Below are 26,845 nucleotides of genomic sequence, written 5' to 3'. Positions count from 1 at the left end.
CTGAACCCCACCCCAAAGTTTCTGATCTAGTAAGGCTGAAGTGGGGCCTGAGTATATGCATTTTTTAAGGTACCAGGTGATATTGATGCTGCTGGTATGAGACCACCTGGAGAACCACTTATCTCACAGTTCTAGGATAAGATAACTGCAAATCAGCCTTTCCAGTGGGAGGTAATAAAGTGCAATCATTATCTTTAATAAAGCTTATCACTAACAGCTGATAGATAGCTAAGTTACGTGTCAAAAGGGTGAGTGATACACCAACTGCATGAAAAGATTTTTTTTTTTTTTTTTAACCATTTTCAGGTAAGTGGAATATCTGACTTCCATGGTGAGGTCAAGATTTTTCCCTCTTGGATACACATCTGAGAAGTGTGACTTGCTTTATAAAAATTCATTTCTCAAAGAAAAATTTAGCAACACCTCCAATATTGATTAAGCAGCGAACAGAATAGAGTCAGAAGCGGCTGATCATAGTGCATTTGGAAGAGAAGTGCTTGAATCTGAAAAACAGTAACAGAACTGGAAGAGAGAAAAGTCAAAGGAAATGACAACTGCGCAAGCGTAGAAACAAACAACAAATAAGCAGGTTATCCTGATTAGAATAGAGGGTATCTGTAGTAACCAAAAAAAGTTAAGGCTGGTATTTTTACCTACTTTCTCTAGTTTTACTTAGTTTCTAAAGGGATCTGTTATACTCTACTTTTGATTCATTTGAGAGTAGCTGTTCAACAGTGATTGACCTTTTGATTCATTTGAGAGTAGCTGATGAACAGTGACTGACCCTATGGAACAGCTTAGGGAAAATTATGCACACAACAAAATATTCAAGATGGACTTAGGCAGGGAGAAATTTAGTTTGCTAAGTTGGAATCCACTGTTATTCATATGAGTATAATCAGAGCCTAAACCAAATTAGTGGTTGTGGTACAGAAAAAACTCAAGAGACCCTGCAGAAGGAATCAACAGATTTAACCATGGGTTAAGAGTGATCAAGAGGTCCTTGTGACACTGAATCTCTGGCTCCAGACATTCCTTGGACCCAGATACATATTCGTATGACACCGAAAAAATAATAAAAATAATAAAGTTCTAAAGAAGTTCTAACAAACTTCTAAAAAGTCTATTTTCAGTCAAAGTCGGTTTTAGGTGGGTTTTATCATGTGTAAACAAAATATCCTTGCCTATTCCATCAAGAAAATTCTTAATATTGAAAACAAAGACTATATAGTGGTATTATGCTTTTCTTTGGAATTGACTTTTAATTTCTGTTGCCCAATATCAAGTTAGTAAGCAACAAGTCAGTAAGCAACAATCATGACCCACATAGTAAGAAAAATATCTTACTTGATCTAAGGTATAAAGTGATGCCCTTACAGCAAACACTGGGCTACAACTACAGTAAAACCTCAAATTAACTTTGCTGAGGAATCCCCAGTTTTAAATTCAAGTATCGTATCTTGTTGTCTGCTACCCAATCCTTTCTTTCTTTCTTCTACACGCATCTTTTTCCAGAAGTGTTCTTTCCTCCATTCCAAGCATGTATTTTGATTGAAAGCTTACCTCATGGACCTCATAGTATCTAACCCAATTAGAATCACTGTACTCCCTGGCCATGCATTTGGAATGGGCACATGACCCAAGGTGGACCATAATTTGTTTCCAGAATTTTACCAATAGCAGCAGCTAAAGAATATAGGCTATTATCTCAAGCAATAAATCTAGGAGCCTGAAAACTGACAAGATATGAAGAAAATTAGTCTGAAAAAGGACACCACCATGTAAAAAAGCAGAAATAGAAAATATGTTCTGGTAGCACTTGTGTCCGTGAGGTCTAGATATCCCCCTGCCCTTAATGAAATTAACACAAGCCTTACAACTAAATCTTCATTTTGCCTAAGCTAGTTCAAGACGGATTCCTGTTATTTGTCCCCAAATATTTGATATAAAAAGTAATGCTGGGCTTCCCTGGCGGCGCAGTGGTTAAGAATCTGCCTGCCAATACAGGCGACGTGTTCGAGCCCTGGTCCAGGAATATCCCACGTGCCGCAGAACAACTAAGCCCGTGCGCCACAACTACTGAGCCTGCGCTCTAGAGACTGCGCTGAGCCCGTGTGCTACAACTACTGAAGTCCGTGCGCCTAGAGCCCGTGCTCTACAAGAGAAGCCACCGTGATGAGAGGCCCACACACCACAACGAAGAGTAGCCCCCACTCGCCGCAACTAGAGAAAGCCTGTGCACAGCAATGAAGACGCAATGCAGCCAAAAAAAAAAAAACTCAAAAAAAAAAAGTAATGCTATCCCATAAAGCAAATGTTCTTTGCTATTTCCCTCTGAAAAAAAACCTAAAAGATGAATAAAATGTGGCTGACAGTACATTATATTAGGGCCCATCAGTCACCTGTTCCAGAGACTTTCTCATTAGCTTATATTGTTGAAGTCTATGTTCTACCAGGTACTAAGGGGCTTTCCCCAAATTGAAACATCACAATAAAGTGTCAGAGTGTTTTGTTCCCATTCATACAAGAGTTGAGAAATGGAAGGAGCAGAGTGAAAGAAAATTATGAGTCAAGTACAGTGGTTCTCCACTGTTCGGGTGTTACAGATTTCTTTGAGAATTTTATGAATAACTATTAAGATTTACTGAGTGATTATCATGTACCAGACACTGTGCTCAATGTTTTACATATATCATCCTTGTAGTAACACTGAAGCTTAATAATGTTAAGTAACTAGCCCAAAGTTACACACTGAGTAAGTAGTACAGTCTGACTCACTGCTTTACAGTGCCCTTACATACATATGCATATACACTCCCTTCCTCAAAACCTGATCCTAGGGCTTCCCTGGTGGCGCAGTGCTTGAGAGTCCGCCTGCTGATGCAGGAGACGCGGGTTCGTGCCCCGTTTCGGGAAGATCCCACATGCCGCGGAGCGGCTGGGCCCGTGAGCCATGGCCGCTGAGCCTGCGCGTCCGGAGCCTGTGCTCCGCAAATGGGAGAGGCCGCAACAGTGAGAGGCCCGCATAACGCAAGGAAAAAAAAAAAAACCTGATCCTAGGTTAAGTGTACATCATCCTGATGGAGAGTGAAATAAGATGTGCTGGGTTGATAGACTATAAGAAGTAAGGGAAAGTAAGGAAAGAAGTTGATAGACTATAAGAAGGAAAATGGACATAGTACAAGATGAATAAAAATCAGCCATGTGGACTATACCTACATATTGTGCTTTAAAAAAATAAGTTGTCTAAGCACTGTAACAAAAAGAGGGACAATCATGTCTATATAAGCTCACCGGAGACTAGCTGGAGGTGGAAAGAATATAGACTTTTTCAAAGACAAACATTATATCTGAAATTAAATCTGTCCTTAAACTTCACAACAATAGGGTAACATTACCAAGCACCACCAGCAGCATTATAAGGTTGGAGTGGTATCCGTTTCCTAGCTGCACAGGAGGTGGCTCCCTCTCCCTCACACCAGGGGATTAGTCATTTAGCAATGACTGCCCGTGGTACCAGGTGTTGGCCAATGAAGGGCCATTTGGTGGATGGACACAGTACTCTTTTTATACCTGTTGTGACTTACCAGTAAATACTTATTAAGTTGGGAGAAAGAAGGAAAGAGACTGATTTTCAGCCAGGAAGGCTTAAGAGACCACATCCAGATTGGACAAGAGTGCTGGTTCCTAAGGCAACCAACCTCTTGGGGCTGGGGCTTCACTACAGAATAAACTATGAAGAGATGAAGGCAGTGAACTCTTCTTTATAATCTCCATGCTGGAGTTTCTTTTTTTTATATGTATAATTCATGTGGTGTGTACACTTAAAAACAAACCTCAATCTCTCACATTTTAATCTTTATTCTCTAGCTCTGGAGATCCACTGGGTGAAATGTGTCTAGCACTTTAAAGTGTTAATTATTAACACTGTTATAAGGTGATTTTCAAAACTATAAATACATAAAGATATAGCTGATCCTGATCCCTCTGCTACTGTTAAGTGAGACCATGGGTTTTAAGAGTGCATTTGAAAAACAGAGTTAAACCTGCATATTGCCATTCCCAGCAAACCAAAGTTTACTATGGGAATGATTCTGACACTTCTAAGATCACTAATAAATTCTAACCTGTACATCTAATTCTCTTAAAACATTTAAATGCTAAACTTACCTAAAACATTTTATATTGATAAGATTCATGCATACAAACATAACAATACACATAAAAGCTAGTTTACACTGAAAGTTTAGAATTCATATTGAATGAACTTAAAACTACAGGTTACTGCAGTTACTGATAACTCCTGAATGAATCAACTGTCAAAATTTTGCCCCAATTACATCAAAGGTCCATTTCATGCAACCAAAGTGCCAGGCATAAACTACCTTACCAATTCCTTACACAACTATGATGTTTCACTTCTATAGAAGCAAATTAGTAATCAATGACAAAATCTTGCTCACCTTTTCAATAAAAACAAAAACCAGTTTGGTTTGGACCTAAAGAGTTTACAACTATAGGAAATCCAATACATTGGCCGTGTAGCTTAGCTCTAGGCTACAGATGAAAGCACTGGTGATTATGTGCTACTTACACCTAAGCCTTAATTACTTTGGGAAAAGTTATAAGTACTCTCTGAGAAGGTTTAAGACTGTCTGGATGAAAAGAATGATAAAAGATTGGTTCCCTTGTCTTTCTCTCCCTTTGTATATTTTAATTACTTTTTCCTAAAAAAGGGTCATTTGAAAGCAAATTTTGGGGGGTTGTAAGGGACTGGGGAAGGAGGTAGAATAAAGGAGAAAATAGGAAAAGACCATAACACGACCAAAATTTTAGTGAAGCCCATTAGTAATTTTGTACTAATTAAATACAGCAGCCAATTTTCTGAAATAAAACAATCATTCCACTTCATAACCTATTTTCACCTGTACTTGATTATCTCTTCTTGAGTAATTACTTAATTACTTGACTAACACAGAATGTGAAAAAATGGAAAATATAAGATTTTCTTCCTTTACCCTTTATCCCATGGATGGGTTATTCAGAAAAAAGAAAATATATCTAAAGTGATAAGTTTCTGTGAAATACAGGCAAATAACTAAAAATAATTGCATTTCCACTTCATGAATATATGAAGCCACTGTGACTGATTGTTAAATCAATCGTTTCCTCTGATGTTCACCTAGGTTCTGAATCATCCAAGCAAATTATCCCAGTTTTTTGAATGGCTTTCCAGCCTCTTATAAAGAATAGTTCTGACTCCAGATTCCTCGTTTTCTTTTTAACTCATCCTTGAAAAGCTTTTATAACAGCCCTACACCATTACCACTAAGATCAATTCTGTTGTCTGGCTTAATAAAATATTGAATTGCTTAGGTATTATGGATTAAGCCAGTTTTAATCACTAAATGATTCAAAATGGGATCATGTGACAAGATTTGACTTAATAATACTACTTTTCCAGCTCCTTAACTGTACACTTGAAAAAGTTCTAGGGCTTCCCTGGTGGCACAGTGGTTGGGAGTCCGCCTGCGGATGCAGGGGACACGGGTTCGTGCCCCGGTCCGGGAAGATCCCACATGTCATGGAGCGGCTGGGCCCGTGAGCCGTGGCCGCTGAGCCTGCGCGTCCGGAGCCTGTGCTCCGCAACGGGAGAGGCCACAACAGTGAGAGGCCCGCATACCGCAAAAAAAAAAAAAAAAAAAAAGTTCTAAACTAAAATTCTGAAACATAGATTAATCTTTACCACTGTAAAGTGTAAGAATTCATTTTTCGATGACATTATGTACTCCAAATGCTTAAAGGCTGGCTTATGTCTTTTTTCTTATGTTCTTCTTATCATGGAGTTCAGCAGATTACATACATAATACCTTTCAATGATAGCATACCAAACTGATTTATTCATTCATTCAAAAACTCTGGGTGACCACTCTTGCTAGGTGCCATGAAATACATTGGTGAATAAAACAGACTATCCCACCTCTCATGGAACTAAAGAATACAGACAAAAAAGTTAAACAAACATATAATTACAAATTGTGTTAGGTATAAAGCAAGCATTGAATGGGGTACAGTGGTTTAAAAAAGCTGATTAGGGGCCAGGAAAGGCCATCCTGAGGAGGGAATATTAAGCCCAGACTTGAGAGGATAGGAGCCAGACACAAAAAGCACATACCAGAGAGTGGGAATGAGCTGAAAAGCCTTGAAGTGTGAAAAAAACCCAGCACATCTAAGAACAAAAGCAACTAGTGTAGCTATACAACTAGTGTAATAAAGGGATAAAGGACCATATCATGTAGGTAGCCTTGCTGGCCACCGCAACGAGTCTGGATTTTCTTCTGGTGTAACAGGAAGCCACCGAAGAGTTTTTTAAATAGAAGGCTGATATAAACTGATTTATATTTTGAAAAGATCATCATAGTTGCTGTGGCAATATATTGGAGAGAAGAGTGGTAAAAGAGGACATGAAAAACCAGTTAGGAAGCTACTGTAATAGTCTAAGCTAAAAATGATGGTGACCTGGGCTTGAGGGTAGCAGCAGAGATGGAACAAGAGCCAGATAAGAGATATGTCTGGATAGAAATGATAGGTTTATTTAGGAATGGATATTGGGAATGAAGAAAGATGACTCCCTGGTTTCTGACTCAGGCAACAAGGTAAATAGTAGTACCATTTTCTACTGAGATGGAGAATACAGGGAAGAAACAGGCAGAGGAAGGAGAACATCAATCAATAATTCTGTTTAGACATTTAAAATGTAAAGATGTCTACTGAGATATCCAAACAGAAATGTCAAGCAGGTGGTTAGATAAACAAAACTGGAGACAGAGAATAGGTTAATGCTAGAAAAATAACTAAGAAATACTGAGCATACACAGACACCATGGGATTAAATGAGATCAACCACCTAGCTTAGCAGTGTGTAAACTTGGTGTGCACACTTAGTGAAGATGTAGATTTGAGCCCCCCCGCCCCGCATTCTGATTCAGTGTGCCTGGGAGAGAGGCATACAAATGCACATTTCTTAGTGAGTCCATGAGTTATTCTGATGCAGCTGACCCTCATACTGTATTCTGAGGAGCACTGATCTACAGAAAGAAGAAAACACAACCCAGAACTGAGAACTGGGAAATTCCGAATCTAATCCTTGAGGAAAGCAAGACCAGTCTACAAAAGACACTGAAGAGGAATAAGGAGATCGGGAAAACGACAGTGGGTGCTCTAAAATTCAAAAAAAAGAAGGAATAGTAAATTGTGTTAATACCTCTGAGAGTTAAGTAGGGAAAAAAGCGACCGAAGGATGTAACAATAAAATCACTGGTTATCTTGATAGGAAAGGGGCAGAGACAATCTAGAGCACTTTATGGAGTAAGCGGGAAATGAGGAAGACGATGACAACTCATAAGAAGTTTTGCTTCTGAAGGGGAGTAAATAAAAGGTGCAGTAATTGGGGGAAGGCAGAAGGTATGCAAGAGGAAATTTAGTACCCTTTTTTATATATTTTTGACCCAATATCTGTGATGTTTTACCATGTGAATTCTAATTCACATAATAAAGTTCTTTTCAAAAAATTTCCAACTTTAAATTATCCCACCTATGACCACATAAAATTTTTCAGTATTGATTATATATAATACCACTTTCCCCAAAATAAAGTAGAGAACTAAAATTTAGTGTTTCCTCTCTCCACAAAAAAGTTATAACCACTTCATTCTCTAGCTCTTATTGTTATTTACCCTTGCAAGATCCTCTATTTCAGAACTGAAGTTTGTTTCTCCTTCCATCATTTCTTCCTCTTCTAATGTGCGTTCATCATCAAAATCATGAACCAGCATGTCAGCTGATGGATCAAATTCATGGTCATCTGATGTTGCTGAACCTCCTGGTAAAGAATATTTTAAACAGTTTGGTAAACCAAATTATGTGTACCTTATTAATATTAATTTAATGTATATGTTATCTGAAGCTGGATATGTCAAGTAAAAGTACGAGGGAAAAGCTATGCACAAAAAGCTATGCACAGGAAGTATTATTTGTTGTTTTCTAAAATTCTTGCCCTTACTTATCACCCCCAACAAAATATCTTCTGTAAGGATTATTTTTTACCCTGTTTCACTTCTATATATTTACAGTGACAACCGCAAAACGGGGAGGAGGTGGGGGGAATGTTTGAAGAGTACTGTAATCTTCCAACAAAACGTGAGTTGTAAATAATAAATGGTCATATCAAATAAGAATGATCTTTTGTGTGAGAAAAGTCAATTCGTAATCAATTGATTGATATTTAATAGAACCAATGAGTATGAATATAGTCATGTGAAATACACAATCATCTGAATACACAGTCTAATGAAAATACAGCTGAACTCAAATATTATTTTATCACATATCCACGAAAATATATTCTAATATAAAGGTAGCTGTCCTTAACTTACTTAGTTGAAATAACTCAAAGACAGAGTATAAAAAGTAAAGTTTATTAAAATTACATACAAAATTCTTATGAAAGGCATTAAAAATAATCCAGTAGGTAACTTGTATAAGCTAATCTATTTTTAGCCTCGTGGCTGGAGAATACCACTGTAGTCAACAGGGTCAAAACTTGTAATAGGAGATAGCAAATGCTGGGCATATATAGTCTATAAACTATCCCCACATTTGGCTATTGCCAAACCTGAACTTAAGTTTACAAAAGCATTGTTAACTAATAAACAAATGAGTTACTTAACACTAAAAAAACCAAAAACAATTAGCAATTAATTTTTATCAATTTAAAGTGTTAAAGGTTATATTAATAGATATACCTACCCTTCTATTTCACTCCATTAAGAAAACCAATAAGTAAACAAAGAGATATAGAGGCTGATTTCTTGAAAAATCAGACAATTAGGAATAAGGGGCACCAAGACTCCAGGGTTCTTGTTACCTCACAATATTTTCTTATGTGCCAAATACTATGCTTAAGCACTTCACATACATTATCTCATTTAATCTTCAAACAATCCTATGAACAGAAAACAAAAACTTGAGGCTCAGAGAGTTTAAGTAGCACGTTTAAACTCACAGAGCCAGTAGGTGCCTAGAACGGAATTTTAATCCTGGTTCTGCCAATTCCAATGCCTTTGCTTTTACTGTGCTTCAAGGCTCCGGTAAGCCCGAGTTTCAGAAGCAGTAGATATTCTGCCTCAAAGAATACCTGAAAAGAGCCTATGTTCACAGAGATGAGTGAACTGCAAGCTAGGTCAGATGGCAAAGCACTGAGAAGTCAGTATGCTCTTTGAGGAACGTAACAAAATATTGATATTAAATATAAAATAACTAAATATATAATTGCTAAATCAAGTATTGTCTTGTTATAATACAAATGAGTTATCAGAGTTTTAGAATGATTTATAAAATAAAAACACTTAAGAAATCATATTACTTTAATTTCTTCTGGAAATTAAGAAGAATGTGGCATAATTTTAGTAGGGGATCTTAGTACTAGGTGAGGGACCTTAGTACTAGGTGAGGGACTAGACACAAGGGTTCTGTAAGAGCAGTTTGAGAATCACTAATTTAGTTGTTGCTTCTTTGTCCCGATCATTATTCCTTCTTTCTGAGTTTTCAATGGAAATGTCCCAAAACTTTTCGGTTCACACAGCAATCTTCTAGGACACTTGGTCGATAATTATGTATTCCTACAAATGTTGCTATTATTTTTCTTCACCCTTGTTTTAGTTGACTTCTTTTTACCTTGTTCTTTGAGACCAACTAACCATCCTATTCCTTTCTGTTAATTACTAAGGCCCAAGATTAGGCTATCTCCTAGGGAAAAGAATCCCAAAAGTAAATTATTAGGGTTAGGGAGTCTGGTGCTTTGTGTAAGTATTTTGCTTCAGAGTTAAGGCTAATATATCACTGTTTCGTCATAGAATTCCATCCTACTGCAAAATCACTAAAAAGTACCTTACATCTTTGCAAAGACTCAAAAGATAAATTCAGTTTATAATACATCACGTGCACTGATTTAATCATTTTATTACCTTCCCTCCCCTAAATCCTCACCTCTAATGGCTACTAGATGTAACTGGCTTACATTGGTGGAGTCTATAGACAAACCATTTAGCCTGGGTCACATGACTACTATTATTAGCATCAATTCCAAAGTACAGATGTTACAAAGGACACAGCCTTTCACCAATGGACCAAAAATTTTTTTACATTAAGTTTTTATTCCTAATTTTTTCTTAATTGCCTACAATTATTATTACTTAAAACAATAAACATTTCCTTGGACAGAAGCCTGATACTACAAATAATAAAATCTAAAAATAACTTTCTTAATTTACAACAACACTCATTTGTTGAATCTTTTATTTTACCTTTCCCTCTCATTATATGCGCTAACAGTATTTTTCTCAAAGACTTTGAGTTTCATATACAATCAAAGCAGTTAATGTTTCCTTTTTAAAAATACACTTCAAATATACTTCAAATCAAACAGCAAAAAAAAACTACACAAAATACATGTGGCAATTCATTAAACAAAAAAGAGGGAGAGAAAGAGAGAGAGAGAAGAAACCCACAAATAGTCACAGGTTGAACTCACAGCAGCCTCACCTGTACCTTCATGGGCAGTCAAATATTTCATCCATTTCTTTTTCCCCAGAGAAAAGAAGCATTCAGAAGAAAAGCAAGTCAGATGATAGTCTAACTCCTCTAACCTTTATGTAACTAATAGGCCAAATGTTAGTCGAAAAGAGATTATAAAAAATATAGAAAATACTTACCTGGACTTGAAGACTCAACAGATGGCTGAGTGGGGGAGAAAAGAACAAACATTAGCAACTTTGTGTAGTAAATCTTTATAAACATTACAGGAATTATTCAATGACTGATATAAACACCAAAAACTATAGTTACGTTTTAATGTCTGAATTGTCTAAGACAAACTAAAACTTCCCATATAATCCCTTCTCTGACATTATGTTAACTTAAACATAGAGAAAAAGCTAAACATTCCTAAATCTAGAAACAAAGACAATAACGTGGAATTAGATTCAGATTTTAAAGGCAAACATGTATCTCATAATATATGTGGTTCAAGAGATATGATTCTAGATCCTGGAATTCTCTAAAATATTATTTCCTTATCAATACAGGGAAAACCCAAGGTTTGTTATCAAGCTGGTCTCTGGCTTAAAATGAGTGTGAGAAGGGAGGCAGAAACAATTTAAAACATTGTTTAAAATAAAAATTTCGTTGTAAGAAAGCGGAAGGAAAAATTTAAGTGTTACTTCAGCACCAGACAGTACATTAGGTTAACTTCACTAACACAAAACATACTTAGAAATTACCACAGAATTAACAACCTTTCAAGCTCAAATCTGGGAAGGTTATCTAATGGAAGATCACAAAGATTCCCAATTATAATGTTCCTTCTACTGTACCATTCTACCTCTCATAAATTTAACCACAAGCATCTGGAAAATTTAAAGATAAAATTGTTAGCAACTTATTTTAGTGTTATCACCACTTGACAGTCTGTGGCTGTGTTTTATCTTAATTCAGTTAATTCACAATTATAAACAAGTCATCTGCAAACGTCAACTCCTACAAATTCAATAATAGAAATTCAAAAGATGCCTCAAATGACATAAACTTTATAACTGAAACCTTGCCTATTCATTTCAAGCTATCTATTTCATGCTCATTAGAAGTCAGAGATGCTGGAAGTCCAAAAGCACTAGCAAAAAGATAAGAGATATTCTAGTGTTTTCCTTCTTTCTACTAAGAAATGGGGCAGAGAGGCAAGAACAAAATTGAAATGAGCAAAGTGCCCGATTTTTCAAAAGCTAGGCATCTAAGACAAATTCTTATAAGGTGTTAAAAGTCCATTTTGAAAACTGCCCACATTATGCTATTGCAATAAGTATGCCATTCTAGAGTCCACGTGGTGACTTAGATTGTTTTGAGGCATACTTTTTCAAGGGTCCTATTTTTTCCTTTTAATTCTTACGAAAGAATGGTTCTTGCCTACAGCATTGTCTCATTCTAACAAAAGACCAACAGTATTCAGTATTATATATTTTCAAGTGTCACACCACCATCTTTACTTAAAAGTTACCCTGCCACAACAGAGTGAAAACAGTGCTACTGTTAAATTTGGTTCCTCCAATGGGAAGCTGTAGAGCAGGGTAACAAAGAATGTAACCATAAAAAGGGTTTTTAGCTTGCTTAAAATCTTTTGATCAGTTATACACTTCTACCTCAAAATAGATTTAACCACCACACAAATTATTACACAGCAAATCAGTATTTTCAAATATTAATCCACTTCTACTTCATACTTTATTTCCTAAGTTTAAGCACAACCTCTGTTCAAGGCTACAGCAAAGTTAATGACTATCTTCATCTGGTCCCAGGTTCACTAGCCACAGAGTAGCCTTACAATGCTGTTTTTCCTTTTTAGTAAACTTCTGAAATTGGTTTGCATGGCATGAACAAAAAGAACCCAGGACTTCTTTCAAATTAGCTAAAAAGAAATAGCTCTTTGAGCATTTGGTTCTTTTTGAACACTTCAATAATTATTCCGCTTAACAATCTTCTGATTAAAAAGGCTGATTAAAAATAAGTTATTCTACTGAAGAATAAAAGGTACATTTTCACTGATGTTATTAGATATTGGCAATAACAGAGATACTGAATTGCTACCGGTGTCTGTATTTGTATTTGTAAGACGCCTCAGACTACGCTAAATGCCAATAGACACCACACTGATTGTTGTTTTACTGGTAAATAGTTACCACTTTAATGTTCTGAAAAAGGCCTGAAATATCTTCCATTTATTAAGATACCAAATGTTTAGAGGACTGATAGCATTTGTAAGTATAGCTGGCATAAGGTAGAACACTCAGTGCTCAAAGATAGCACTAATCATATTATGTAAGACATACCAGAATGTTTTAAAACCGTGATTTGATGGATGGTATATCTAGATTAGAACTGGGGGAGGGGAAGTAGGAATGGTTTGCCTATAGATACATATTTTAGTATTCCATGTTCAAAATTAAATTCTACTGTATCATTTTGATGAAGACGGGAGATCGGTTTCCTGAAAGTTAATTATATCCAATTAAATCAAAGATGAGCTTCTTGAAAACAGGCATTTGAAAATAGTGTATACTGTAAACATTACTTTTGTCCAACCAACAAACTGATTATCTTTCAAATGAAATATGAGTTTAGTATCATAATACAGGAGACTTTAGTATGAAATGAGGGCATTTTTTATTTAGGTATTTAAAAGAACAACAGAACCAGCGTACGTTCATAGAGCACTACATATTTTCAAATGCATAAGGTTACCTGATCATAAACCTGACAATAAAACCTGCCCCACCTACCTCATTTTATAGATTAGCAAACCCAGGGAGATAAACTGACTTGATCAAGGTTCCAGGGTGGGTGGTGAAGGTAAAGCCTAGGATCTGATTCCTTCTATACTTCCCATGGAAACAACTATGTTAAAAGATATATATATATCTTTACCTCTCTCCTCCTTACTTTCTCTTTCTTTTTAAAATGGTTTTCATCTATCCAAAGCATGTTTAAAAATGTGACTGCAAGTTGTCATCTGTCATGTCAGACTCTTATTTATGTCACATTAGGAACTGGTATCTCTAACAATACCCTCCAGAAAAACCTGCAACATCTACCGTTAATGACTACAGTAAATTAGAAAGGAAGAAGGAGGGGAAAAATAAAACTAAAGCTAAACAGGTAATCATTTGTAGCAATACCTATTTTTAGCAAAAGCTCAAATTATAAAATGTAAGCAGTAAAGAAAATTTTTACATTGGGGATTAAAGTGTACTTAAAATGCACTCATACATTACTGGCAGAAGTATGAGTTAGTTTAAGCATTCTGGAGATCATCTTGCCAACATGAACTTACCCTACTGATATGCCTAAAACAGCACACCAAAACACATGTATATCATGTATCACCATAAAGTTGTCTATAGCAAAGAGTTGGGAAAAAATTTAAGTCCATCCTTTAACTAGTTAGAAATGAAATATAGTTTTTCCAAGCAATGTAACATTATTAATCCATTAAAAACAATGAGACAGTTCTGTTTCTGTTAATTGAGAAAAAAATACTAAAAAAAATATATATGTATATATAAGTACATGTATCTGGATAAACAGACAGCTATGTTAGGAGTAAAAAGCAAAGTATAGAGGAGAGAGTAAATTGGACTGGAATATACATAAAAAGTTTTCCCCCAAAAGGATACACAAGAATCTGTTAACAAGTTACCTCTAGAGTATGGGTTGCAGAAAGAAGGCTTTTTCATTTTATACCTTTCTGTACTGTTGGAATTTTTTAACCACTTGCAAGCATTACTCTTTGTTTTTTAAAAAGGAAGTCAGTAAAGATTATCTTGTGGAATTATAAGCTATTTTCACTTTCTTCCTTTACTTTTAGATTTTCAAGAAAACCTAGTATTTGCTTTTTCTTTTTTAACAAGTTTGTATAATTTTGAAAAATAACCTAGTTTTCTTTTAGGTACATACGTAATTGTTTTATCTGAGATGGAAAACACTAGACAGACAATATGAATAGGCTAAATCAAAGAATGAACTCTGTTAACTTTTATAGCAACTTTTATACTGTCACCCATATATATGATTCAGTTGATCAAGCTGCTAATAATTGTAAAACATTCAATGCCTCAGATTTGTTCAAATGTTTTTCTTCTGTATTTTTCTAGACCATGGTAAGAAATATCCCGTATACCAGAAAACTGCAAACTGAAAGATAAAAGATCAACTAACTAGAATATCACCATTACTAAAACATAAATAAATAAGGTAGTAAAAACATGAAGTAGTCATTAGACTCTTTTATCCCAGGCAATCAAGAGCATATTTTTCAGTAAGTGTAACTGTCCTAATTGTTCCCCTCAAACCAATTCCACCACCATTTAAGTATTATTACCACCTACTTAGTAATGCAGACACTGAATCACAGATTCTCACCAGGATGAAGAAAGAAAGGAGTTTAGGGCCTACTCCAGGGTGGAGAAGGCAGGGAGACTGTGCCAGGGCCCACCATCTCTCTTCCTCCATACACAATTAAATCACTTAACTTTGCTGTTGGTTAACAAAGCCTTGGAGTTAAAACTAGCAAGTTTACCACAGTAGTAGTAATTCAGAGGATGAACTGCTATTACTAAGCACTAGGAATTCAGAGGCCTACTAGGTTCCAGTCTTAATTGTGCCACCACCATCTAGGACAAATTGCGTAAGCTCTCTGCTCAGTTTCATCTTCCCTTAGGTGAAAAGATTTAGATTTCTTCAATTTCCTTTGAGATCTTAAGTTCTTTACTTTTATTATGAATTGCTCAAAAGACATAAACACTACTGAGGAGTACTTAGCTCCATGGATGGGATATGTTTAAGATTCTTCTAAATTTTTTTTTTAATCTAGGGCTACTGGGAAAAAAAGATGATCTCAATTTGCAAAAAGCTTTTGGGGGTTGCTACTTTATGAATTTCATATCTACATAAACCTAATTATACAAGTCATTCTAAGCCACAGCATAAGTCGAACAGAATGGGTCCCAGCAACAACTGGTTTGTGAACTTACTGCAATGAATTTGCAAATCTTCTGAAATATACAGGGACTCCATCTGAACTTTATGCAATAAATTTCTATATAGCTGATTACCTTTCATTAAGAAACACTGAAGTTTCAATGGCAGTGTTGTATTTCTGAATTATTTGGGAAAATGATTAGTCTCAAGAATTCTCAATTCACTTCTATATTTCCCAACTAATCTTTCCTACCTTATCAAGCACTTTGACTATTACTCCTTCTGAATTAAGCTTTTTAAGACTTTCATGCATTGGTGTTAAGCACTTTGGATAATTCCTTAATAGCTCTGTAAGTATAAACACCAAAAAAAGGTTTTTTTTCATTAGCAGTTTTAAGGCCTAAATTCACTGCAGTAAAACAAGTTTTGTTTAGAGTAGAAATTAACACTATCAAGAACAGCAGTCAAGATGATCCCATTTCCTTAAGAAACAAAATCCAAATACCCTTGAAAAATGCTAAACAGGGAGTCTGTTTTTAAGAGAAATGGATAGATTGGATAGTGAATAAATAAGATTATGTATTATTTTTGGAAATACTAAAATACTTTAAACTAATACAGAATAGCAAATCCACTAAATTTTCTTCTCTTTATGAGACAACAATATGGCCTAGGTGAAAAGACAGGTCTTGCACTATGCTGTGGCTTTTTTTTCCTTGAAAAGGAAGTCCCTTATGTGTTTACAAACTCTGAAATAAAAAACAAATTGTTCATTCCCAAAGGTCTGTACACCACATTCCTTATAAAACCCAAAGGATCGCCTATTTCTTCCTCTTATTCTCTCTCTCATTGCCTTTGTAAAACTGCCACTGCCCTGTAATTTCCTTCCTTTAAGTGTGACTAGGAGAGCCTCCTTTTGGAAGGTTGATTAATAATTTTAAGAGATAATAAACAATGAGAAATATTACCAAAAAGTATTAAGAAAGGGAGCATATGCTATTACTTCTGTATACATAAGTATATTATTAATGTTACTACAATATTAATAAGCATTAAACACACACTTCCTATTATGGACTAAGATGATCAGATCAAGTATGAAAAATCAGTGTTTTGTATTCACATCTAAAGCAAATTGTATTTAAGAATTAAATATTTTTCTGGAGAAACAAGGTCAGGGTCATTCTATGTAGGAAACAACAAAAAAGCACAGAAGCATAATATCTACATTTTTCTCTGGAAACTTATTTCTTCAATAACCTGTTTTCCCCTCAGATTTATCAAATAAACGCATACTGTCACTTTGCACTTACTGTTATTTTATCAGTTAGTGTCAATACTCAGGTCTATTTAACCAAAAGTGCAAGAGCACGGTATTTGAATTATTTTACCACATGCTTTGTATTGGCAGCATAAAGAATGAATCTCCTGAGAGTTCACATAAAAGTAAAAGCACTCTATATATAAACCAAGCATTTCTCCTTAACTAATTTTTAAAATGACCAGTCTCTAAAATCATTCTAAAAATGTTTTTTTATTCTAGATTTTCTGTAGGAGATGAAGGTTCCTCCACTCTTCCTCCAAATTCACTATAAATAAAACCATCTACAAGTAATAGAAGAATATAAAAGATGAATTTTTAGGATACCAGGTCACTAAAAAAGTGCACTGAAAACAAAATTCAGGGTTTTTTTCTCCCTGAAACTGAACTATCCATGTGTTCCTACAGAATATGAGAGTTCCATTCTCCAAATGATGTAATTTTTAAGCAAACTAAAACATACACTTGAAACTATTAGGAAATGACCAGTGGCTCAAGATATTGCTTTTCTTCTCTTACATGAATGCAACCATCTTTAATTTCTAAAACAAATAAAATGTTAAAATGCTTTTATTTACATATTAAGTTTTCAGTGTGGTAGGCAGTTAAAATTTCTGAGTAAGGTTTTTTTAAATTTAAATTTCACCGTATTTTCATACACTAAGATATTTTCCTTCAGTAATATCTTGCTTTAAAATATGACTACAGAACTTAAAGCTCAAACCATTGTGAGCAGCACCACGAGGCAAGAAACCACATCTCCTATTACAACACACTGCTGCTTATCTATTGGGCATGGGATCCAATGAAGACTATTTGACAAAATATATGTAAATCCAGCTACACAGAACCCCTTCCCCTTTTACATATGAAGGAAAGAATCACTTAAGAACCTCATCAAGGCTAAAAACCTTTCAGCCCAGTGAAATAAATCCAGTCACATTTAAGTGAAATACAAAGAACTATGTTTTCTCCAACTCATAATTTCTTGACATACAATTATTTAACCACAAAGAGCAAAAGAAATTGAAATAAATCCTAAGATCTAAATCTAGTTTTAAATCAGAATATTGAATTTTTTAAAATAATACTGGCAGCAATCAATCCTGCTACAGTAAAATCTCTTCCTCTTTTAATAGCAAATACTCCAAGACATAAATAAAGTCAGTTTCCATAAAGGGGAAGGAGCACCCTAAGAGCCACTCCAGAAAACTGTTTAAGCTTTAGGTCCCTCCACTCAACAGGTACAAGAAAAGGTCTCCAAATTAATATTCTTTTCCATAACCTATGTTTCTGTATTCCAAGGTTTAAAAAGGAGAAATTATGGTATTGGTGTGTACTCACCATTGACTTCATTTAGCAAATAATGAAGACAAAAATTGGGGTTGGATGATAAATAAAATTACCTACTTCCTGAATCTGTTTTTAGGTGCCTCTGAGACTATGAAAATGGTAATTCTCACATGAAAAAAAAAATGGCTTTATCAACATTTAGAGTGGCTCTACTCAAAGACATAAAAGTCCAAATATATCACCTCTTGAACTCCATCGAGTAAAGGATAGCGAAATTCTTCAGAGGGTAAGGGTAAAAAACGTGTTAAAAAAAAATCAAATGTTTAAAGGTTTAAATCAGAGGGAAAAATTTAAATCTCCAGTAGCATATACTAAATTCAAATTAATCAAGAGAGGTTGTTTGCCCACCGATCTGAGGCCCCAAAATGTAAAACAATCGCCACCGAAAAAGGGGGCTTTGGCAACTCGTTTACTAGAAAAGAGCAAACGGGGGGGAAAACAATCTTCCCTAAGGGGTAAAAAAACTGGAAGAGAAAGAAGACAGAATAGACAGCCTCGATTTGCAAGGGGGGTAAATACCTGGAAAGTGATGGGGGGTAAGAAAGGGAAAAAGCAAGTCTAGTGAAACGTAAAGAGAGTAAAAGAGGTTCTCCGGTGGGGGGGAAGGGGGAATGTTTGAAGAAATGGGGAGACTCCCCCAACCTAGAGGAATGGATTGCGAAAGACCAGGTTTATTTCTCCACGCTCATCTGGTCACCATCCAGAAAATTAGAGTTAATCAAAGGCCGTTTTCCCCAACACAGGCAGAATGTCAGTAGCAAACCGACGAGGGTGACGCGGAAGGGCGCAACAGCATCTCGGCTAGGGAAGGAAGAAACTTCGCAAGAAGAGGAAGCAGCAGCTCCTCTCTTGGCCCCTAGCACCGGCCGGCGAAGTTGCGCCACAGGCGCCCCAGCCCCGCGGGCGCCCCCTCCCCCTCGCCCCTCTCCATACGCACGGCTCGCAGCCCTCGACCCTTCAAAGTAACCCCCCGAAGTCCAACTACGCCTCCGCTTCCTGCTGCCCCCGGACCCATCCCAACTAAGTTCCACGGAAAGCTCCCGCCCAGAGCGCGGCCTGTTCCGGACAACAGGTGGGCAGTGGCGCCAGCAGGGCTGGGCCTCCCCTAGCCAGGCCCACTCCACTCCTCCCCGGCCCGGACCTGGGGGCGCCCGGCTCCGGGACGGGGAGGGGGAGCTCACTCCCTTACCTCCGCCATATTTGCCGTACTGACGGGTCACATCTCCGCGGTGGCCGCAGCTGGGTCACGGCCAGAACCCGGATGTAAGACTCGGCAACGGGACTCCAGCCGCCGCCGCCACCGTCTCTGCCGCTCCCGCCGCCGCTGCCTCGGCGGGAACGCGCAGGAGCCGCCCGAGCGCGCCCACCACACCCCACTCCGCCCCCTCGCGGCGCCCGGGCTGAGCTGGACTAGAGGGAAAAGGCCGGAGCGCGCGCGCGCGCGGCCCCGAGGCAGCCCTCCCCCGGAGGAGCGCAGAGGAGGCGGAGCCAAGGTGGGTGTGGGGGGAGGCGGGCATCTTAGTGCCGGGCGCCTGCCCTAGCGGATCCGCGACTCCAGCCCGGGAGAGGGCTCTAGGGACCAAAGAGGTCGAGGAAACTAGCCGCGTCCTGCCTTCATATCGCAGGGGAAAAAATACGATACATTTCACATGTAGGCCTTTTTTGAAGTGCATTTGTTAGAAAACGGATGTTGCTGTGATGCAACAGCTGCAACTAGTGCGCTTTGAAAGCGGTTATCCCTTGACAGATATTTCTCTCGGTTCTTTCCCTACAGGAATTGTAAAATCCCATGTACCAAAATCTTAGAGGTCACAGCAGAGATTAAGAAAAGGGATTGTGCTAGGTAGACTGCCATCCTCATATATCATTTGCTTTTCCTCACACACCTTCTGCAATGCCAGTAGCAACATAATTGTGCAACGGCTGAATTCTGCACAACTAGAGAAAATTTTTAAATGTGAAATATTGAAAAGCTGCTCTTTAATAGATATAAATAATCTCCGACTCGACTGCATAGATGGAGAACTTGCTTATGTGCAACGCCTGAAATGCCTGCAAGTTAAAAGTTTAATGTATTGTCCTAGAACTGCCAAGTGGCTTTGGTGACAATTCTGATGACTGCCAGAGCCAATGATTGCAAAATAACAAACATGTTTGACCTCCATCACTAAGGCAGATACTGGGTAATGCAAACGTGATATTAAAACGTGCACTAACACATTTTACCAAACCAGAAGTTAGAAAGTCTTATTTCATAAAGACCTGTTTTCCCCCAAATGTTCAAGGGTTCTTCTTATTGCAATTTCAAAAATGACTACCAAAATCAACAAGTTATATATGAAACTCATTCATTCCCTCCAAATAATGTGATGCCAGCACTACAATATATTGCATAAATGTGCACGTATACAATTTTTCTTTAAACTGATACTTAACTTACAAGGAATATGGGGAAGTCTGTTTTAAGTTATTTGTATTCCCTTAAAATTCTAGACTCTATTAAGTAGCTTCTTATTTCCAAAGATTCAACATTAACTTGAAATTCTTATGTCCAATAATAATTTGTGCATGAATATTTTGTGCATTTATAGGTATATGAAGTAGCTGCTAAGTAAGGACATTACCTGGTAATATGACAGGAAAAGAGTCCACAGACAGTCTGTAAACCAATTAAACATAAACATCTGATGCACATTTTCTACTGAAAGAAAAGCAAGGGAAAGAAGAGAAAGGAAAACTTTAAGGTTCCCAAATCTACAAACAATTTTTACCATTAACTGTACTGTACAGTATTTTCATTTTATTTTTTAATAATACTTATATAAAAGTGTTTTTCAGGATTCCTTGAGGGAATAAATATTTTAGCATAGGTATACAGTTTCTAAGTTACCCTGTTGAATTACCTTAGTCCTTTGGACTCGAAATAGAAATGACTTTTGTATAAGCCAGTTCATATTCAAACACTTTTCACTTTGAGATGCTTGATGGAAACAGCTGTGAAGGCAAAGAACAATGTATGTGCATAGACCTGAGGTGGGTAAAGATAAGAAAAATAAGGGGCCTAGAGGTAGAAACTCAGGCTTTATAAAACCACTGGTTGAAGGAGAATTATCCATTTAAATGCTAAAGCTAATATATGAAATTTAGTGGGTTATCAAAAGGAAAATTAAAAAGTATTGTCAAAATGCAAGGTACAGGAATAACTTGCTTAAGCCTGTTAAATCTTTGATTCTTCAGTTAATTCATCAACAAGAATCCCAATTGTGATAAAGAGCTGGGGATCACGGTCCCTTAAGCTACTGAATAAATAAGCTACTGAATAAATTCTGAAATTGTCAGGAATATCGAGGTTTGGGACGTATTTGAATAGATATCCATCTTACTGATAAATGACTTTTAGGTTTATTAATATTGTGTTATCAATTTTACTATTTTTATGTGGCATTATTGTTTAGGGGAAACACTCCCTCTACATTTTTCTCCTTCCTTTTTTTGTAAATGTGGGTTACATGATTTTTTTTTTTTTAGGTTCAGATATTCTAAAGTTAAAAAGAAACAGCTCCAATATTGTAAGTCATTGGTAACATTATTATTGAATTCAGTATAGTTTTACTCCCCATTTTATTCTAGTGCTATACTTCAAAAATTTTAAGGAGCCATCTTAAGGAAAGCAAATTCTCAAAACGCTTGCTTACCTCTTCAGTATCAAATATGTAAAAATTAACTATTCATTAGCCATAGAATCTTAATGTTGGATGGGATCTTAGAGGTCCTTAGTCAATTTCTACACTGTCTAGGTAGGAATCCCTCATTCTGTTTCCCCACTACCAGGCTTTTCTGCCTAAGCTTAAACACCTCCAATGACTCACTGTCTCATGAAAAGGCTGCTCTTTTCAAAAAAACCTGTAATGTTTGGAACATTCTTCTTTTTAACAAACCAGAATCTACCTCCTTATTATTTCCACACACTACCCTGAGTTCTTCAGCACTTTGGATTAATTCAACAGATGTCTTCTTTGTATTCAAATACAAACACTCAATATTTATACTTGGGTCAACTTGGGTCAACAAAAAATAAATCTTTAAAGCCTACTGATACCAGAGGAGCTGAAAACGGGACATTACAGAGTTGAAAGCATGAGAAAATTCACAGTTGCCTATGAGCTGTTTAAAATTCTTACGGTTTATAATCTTTATTTTGTGATATCCAAAATGGTAGCTGTTAGAATTGTGTAGTAAAACGTTTACAGTTAAGCTAAAAGGTGTGGTTAATTCCAATTATATGTGAGGTTTGTGGCTAATGTCCCAAAACAAAAAAAATCACTATACAAAGCCTGAATAAATGCCTCTTTAGCTCCCATTCCCCACCTAAAGGCTTCCTTGTTTTCAGGCAAACTAACATTAACTTTTACCATATAAGCTACTCAAAACTGCTGTTATATTGGGAAATTATTTTTAAGCAATTTACTGCATACTCCATTAAAAAGTTTTAAACAATTTTATAGAGGCTGCAATACACAAACATACATACATACACACTCACACACACACGAACCCCTCGAAGTTATTTTGCTATTAACAAAAGCATTTTAAGGTCTCAATTTTTCTTCAGCCAGTACCCCAAACTAACCAATAAGTAAACCTGGCAATTTACACACACCTAAGAAATATAACCTTTTATTCAGGACCAATACCTGATTCAAATATAATGTATACAATATAAACATGTTATGCACTTCAAAAAGGTACCTCTCAAAATGCACCAAGAAGGGCTTCCCTGGTGGCACAGTGGCTGAGAGTCTGCCTGCCGATGCAGGGGACACGGGCTCGTGCCCCGGTCCGGGAAGATCCCACATGCCGCGGAGCGGCTGGGCCCGTGAGCCATGGCCGCTGAGCCTGCGCGTCCAGAGCCTGTGCTCCGCAACAGGAGAGGCCACAACAGTGAGAGGCCCGCGTACCGCAAAAAAAAAAAAAAAAAAAAAAAAAAAAAAGCACCAAGAAAACAATTCAGACTCTGGGGCTGTTTGAATGAAATAGATTTAAAAAGCACATTCAAAACCCTAAAACCAAATTCTGTATCTAACAATTTTCAGAGTTCATGAGTCCCTTTTGAGATTACTGTGTTAACTATTTCCTTAAATTTTTATTTAAGAGTGACAGGCTACACATGATGTGCAGGTGAAAATTTATGGATAACTATACTAATTTGGTTGAAGATAGCTAAATGCCAAAAAACTTCACCTATTTTTAAAATGTGCATTTTAGATAAATTGAGTTTTAGCAAAAACTCAGGCAAAATGTAGGTTACAAAGCAGTAATGCATTACATTTGGAAGCCCCACATCTATGACAATCAGCATCATCTTTTTGTTAGTTTGATTTTTATTATTAACGCCACCCCAAAACACCTATATAGCCTTTTGGTTCTTCAAAGAACAGTTCTGGTTTTTCTTTTCATAATTTTTACATAAAGAGTTTTATCCAGTGGCTCCATTTTATCAGATTATAACAAACTGATACTTTGATAGTTTTTATATTGTTGACATGTTATTTTTATCTCACCCAAATTCTGGAAATTATTGGCCCATCAGCAGTTCTCAAACACTGGAAGAGTAATATAACATTTATATTACTTGAGGGAGTTTGGACTTTCCCTCCCTTAATCTCCAAGTGTGCCCCTGCCTACCAGCATCACATCCGTCTTGTCTGCATTGAACCTCAACCAGTTGGTTCTTAACCACGTCCGAAACTCAGCCAGGCACTGGGAGAATCGAGCCACCACACCATCTGGATCAAAGGAAAGAGAGCCTCAGTAGTAACGAGACTAGAGACGATGATACTACAAGCTCACCATTCGCCCTGTCTCTAATTTTTAAAAAGACGGCCAGGAATTAGGACAGGAATCCCATGACAATTTCAGAAAAACATTAATGAGTCTTGAGTCATGCAATTTGTAATTGATGATAAAGGAATAAAAGCGATCCAATAAATAGGTCGCCTCATTCCACCCATGATTGAAGAAAGGTTCACTCAAGTCCGGGTCATCTCGTCTAAGCGGCCTCAGTAGACGGGCCAATCTTGGAACTGCATAAGCTTTTCTGCAAAATTAAGAATTTTAGCGTTGGAAGAAGCTTTAGGTATAACTGGGGCCCCAGAGAGAGGTAGTGACTCGCCCAAGGTCACACAGCAAACGAGGACTAGAGATGGTCTCCAGGCCAGAGATCTTTCCACCAAAAGCTGAAAGAACAAGGCCATTCAAAGACTAGGGAGGCATCTGCCCCCAGGGATTCACCCAAGGTCTGGGAAGACCTCATTCCCTCACAACAACACCCTCTTCGAGCCTCTCTTCCCTCCCTCACTCCCTCCGAAAAGGGCCGGTTTGCCCAGGACCCTGCTCACCACAGGGGGCTGAAGTGGGAGCAGGAGCCTTCCCGGGCTGAGACAGAACCCGGAGATACTGCGGGAAACAGGCGGAGCCACAGCGAGGCGGTCAGCTTGACCCCACCCCGACCGCGTTCCGGGGCCGACTGGAGAAAGGCGGAAGCGGACAAGGCGAAGCGAACTCACTCCGCAGCGGACTCCAAGCGCGCCGCCGCCGCCGCCGCCACCGCCAAAGCAAAAGACCAGTCTGGGAAGGGGGTGGATGGCGATGGAGAGCTGCGCATGCGCCTTGGCTGGCCGCCGCCACTCCGGGAGGGGAAGCGCGCCCGGCGCGCTCTCTCAGCCCCTCCCCGGAAGTTAAGGGTCTTCCGGGCGGTACTCTGCAGTGGGGGAGGGGAAGAAGAGAAAGGGGACCGAGGACAGCTCGGGAGCCCCTCCACCCAAACAGGGCTAGGAGAGGAGAGACGGTTTATGGAGGCTGCACTTACAGCCGCTGCCGCTGCTGCCGCCGCCACCTCCGCTGCTGCCGCCACCGCCTGAAGAAGCCCCATCCATCCGCCTGCAGCCCGGGAGACTCAGAGCCTGGGAGGGGCCTAGGGCCCGGGCCGCCCGCCTCCTTCTTCTAGTCGTCGTCCGGGGCTTGCTCTTGCTCCACCAACCCTCTGTCCTCCCCTCCGCCTCCGCCCTCCTCCTCGGCCTCCAGCCGCCAGCCAACCGCGCGGCCGCTTGTTGAGCCAAGGCTCCACCGTCTCCATGACGCCCGGCAAACATTCCCGTGCCTTAGCCGGAGCCGCTGACGCCGGCGGTTGGGGTACAGGGGCTCCAGAAGCAGCCAGGGAAGGGGGTGGTCGACCCCTCCCCACCCATTCGCCACCATGCCCATCTCTCCGGTAAACAGCCGCAAGCAGCCGAACGTCGGGGTGTAAGTTCCGGCGCTAAAACCTAAGTCCATTCCCCTGGGTCCCGGAGGGAGCCCTTTTAGATCTTAGCACTTACTGCATCTGTGTTCAGTCGGCAACCCTCGAACCTCCGAGGCGGCAATGTCTACTTAGTTGGCCTAGGACTGCCTTTTCCAAACCTCTACTGCTGTGCTTGGTCGAGAAAAGACTTAGTTTGTTGAGAACCACCCTTCCTCCTAGCACTCCTGTTTTGTTTTGTTTTGTTTTCCCGGTCTGCAGTCTCCAGCTTGTTGCCTCCAAGCTGTGCCCAGATGTTCAATCCTCTCAGCTTCTGTGAGCCACCAGACCGAACATTACTATGCTCTGTAGTTGAGGGTTTTTTCTGCCTTCTCATACCATCCTGCCTTAAAACTCATTGCAGCTTACAACTTTCTCTGTTGTTCTGCAGCAGTTGGACGAGAGGCTGGAGAAAAACATACAGCTCTACAGATGTCTCGCTTACAACTTCAAATGGTCCCTTAGTCCAGCAATTACACTGAAGTTTCCTAATTCATTCACTCTCCCGCACTTCCAGACCACTTTTATTCTCTCTTCTCAAACCTTCAGCATCTCTTCTATCCAGTCCCTTCCAGATCAGCTAATCTTTCTTTAGCAGAACTTGTTGAAAAGGTCTTGGGAGAGAACCTTCTGCTCTTTCCTGCAGATGGTACTCAGGTTTTTATCCATCCTATCACTCCACAAAAAATAGCTTTTGTGAAGGTAAGCAATAACTGTCCAGCCAAATACAGTGGCTATTTCTCAGTTTCTTTAACTCACCCATCAGCAGCTTTGATCTAGTTTACCACTTCTTGAGTGTTGAATCACTTCATTTGGTTTCTGGGACACCACTCCTCCCTAATTCTCCCCTTGGTTTATGCCTACTCCTTTTCAAAATACTTTGCTGGTATCTCTTTATCTCTCCCTTATCTAAATATTGGAGTGTTGATGGGCTCAGTAAACCTCTTCACTATTGTTTTTTGCCTTTAAAAGTCACCTATTTACTGATGGTTTACAAGTTTAACTCTGCAGCCAACATCTCTCCCAAGAAAACAGACTTAAAATCAAGCAGCTGTGCTTAAAAGTTAATAGGCATCTCGGGCTTCCCTGGTGGCGCAGTGCTTGAGAGTCCGCCTGCCGATGCAGGAGACGTGGGTTCGTGCCCCGTTTCGGGAAGATCCCACATGCCGCGGAGCGGCTGGGCCCGTGAGCCATGGCCACTGAGCCTGCGCGTCCGGAGCCTGTGCTCCGCAAATGGGAGAGGCCACAAC

The 26,845-nt window shown here is 38.5% G+C and overlaps 2 protein-coding genes across 5 annotated transcripts in view; one reads left to right on the top strand and one right to left on the bottom strand.

The window, feature by feature from the left end:
- MIER1 (MIER1 transcriptional regulator) overlaps window positions 1–25,323 on the bottom strand; it is a 53,801-nt gene extending 28,478 nt beyond the window's left edge. Inside the window, exons 1-5 of one of the 4 annotated variants that reach the window (XM_007460094.1) lie at window positions 25,128–25,194; window positions 23,945–24,045; window positions 23,821–23,862; window positions 10,773–10,797; window positions 7,737–7,882 (exon numbers count right to left, since the gene is read on the bottom strand). In XM_007460094.1, coding sequence (XP_007460156.1) covers window positions 7,737–7,882; window positions 10,773–10,797; window positions 23,821–23,862; window positions 23,945–24,045; window positions 25,128–25,194 — 381 coding nt within the window. Of the gene's footprint in view, window positions 1–7,736; window positions 7,883–10,772; window positions 10,805–20,883; window positions 20,955–23,820; window positions 23,863–23,944; window positions 24,046–25,127 lie in introns of those variants that run through there. The other 3 variants (XM_007460095.1, XM_007460097.1, XM_007460096.1) reach the window with 3 other exon arrangements.
- A 69-nt stretch (window positions 25,324–25,392) lies between these two features.
- Window positions 25,393–26,845, top strand: part of LOC103077476 (WD repeat-containing protein 78) — a 97,441-nt gene continuing 95,988 nt past the window's right edge. The window contains 2 exon segments of the mRNA XM_082931175.1: window positions 25,393–25,447; window positions 25,450–25,561. Coding sequence (XP_082787301.1) covers window positions 25,393–25,447; window positions 25,450–25,561 — 167 coding nt within the window.

The sequence above is a fragment of the Lipotes vexillifer genome, unplaced genomic scaffold (genome assembly GCF_000442215.2).
Source record: "Lipotes vexillifer unplaced genomic scaffold, Lipotes_vexillifer_v1.1 scaffold134, whole genome shotgun sequence".
Taxonomy (NCBI): Eukaryota; Metazoa; Chordata; class Mammalia; order Artiodactyla; family Lipotidae; genus Lipotes; species Lipotes vexillifer.
The sequence above is the reverse complement of the archived record's forward strand: the minus strand, read 5'-3'. Positions and strand labels throughout refer to the sequence as shown.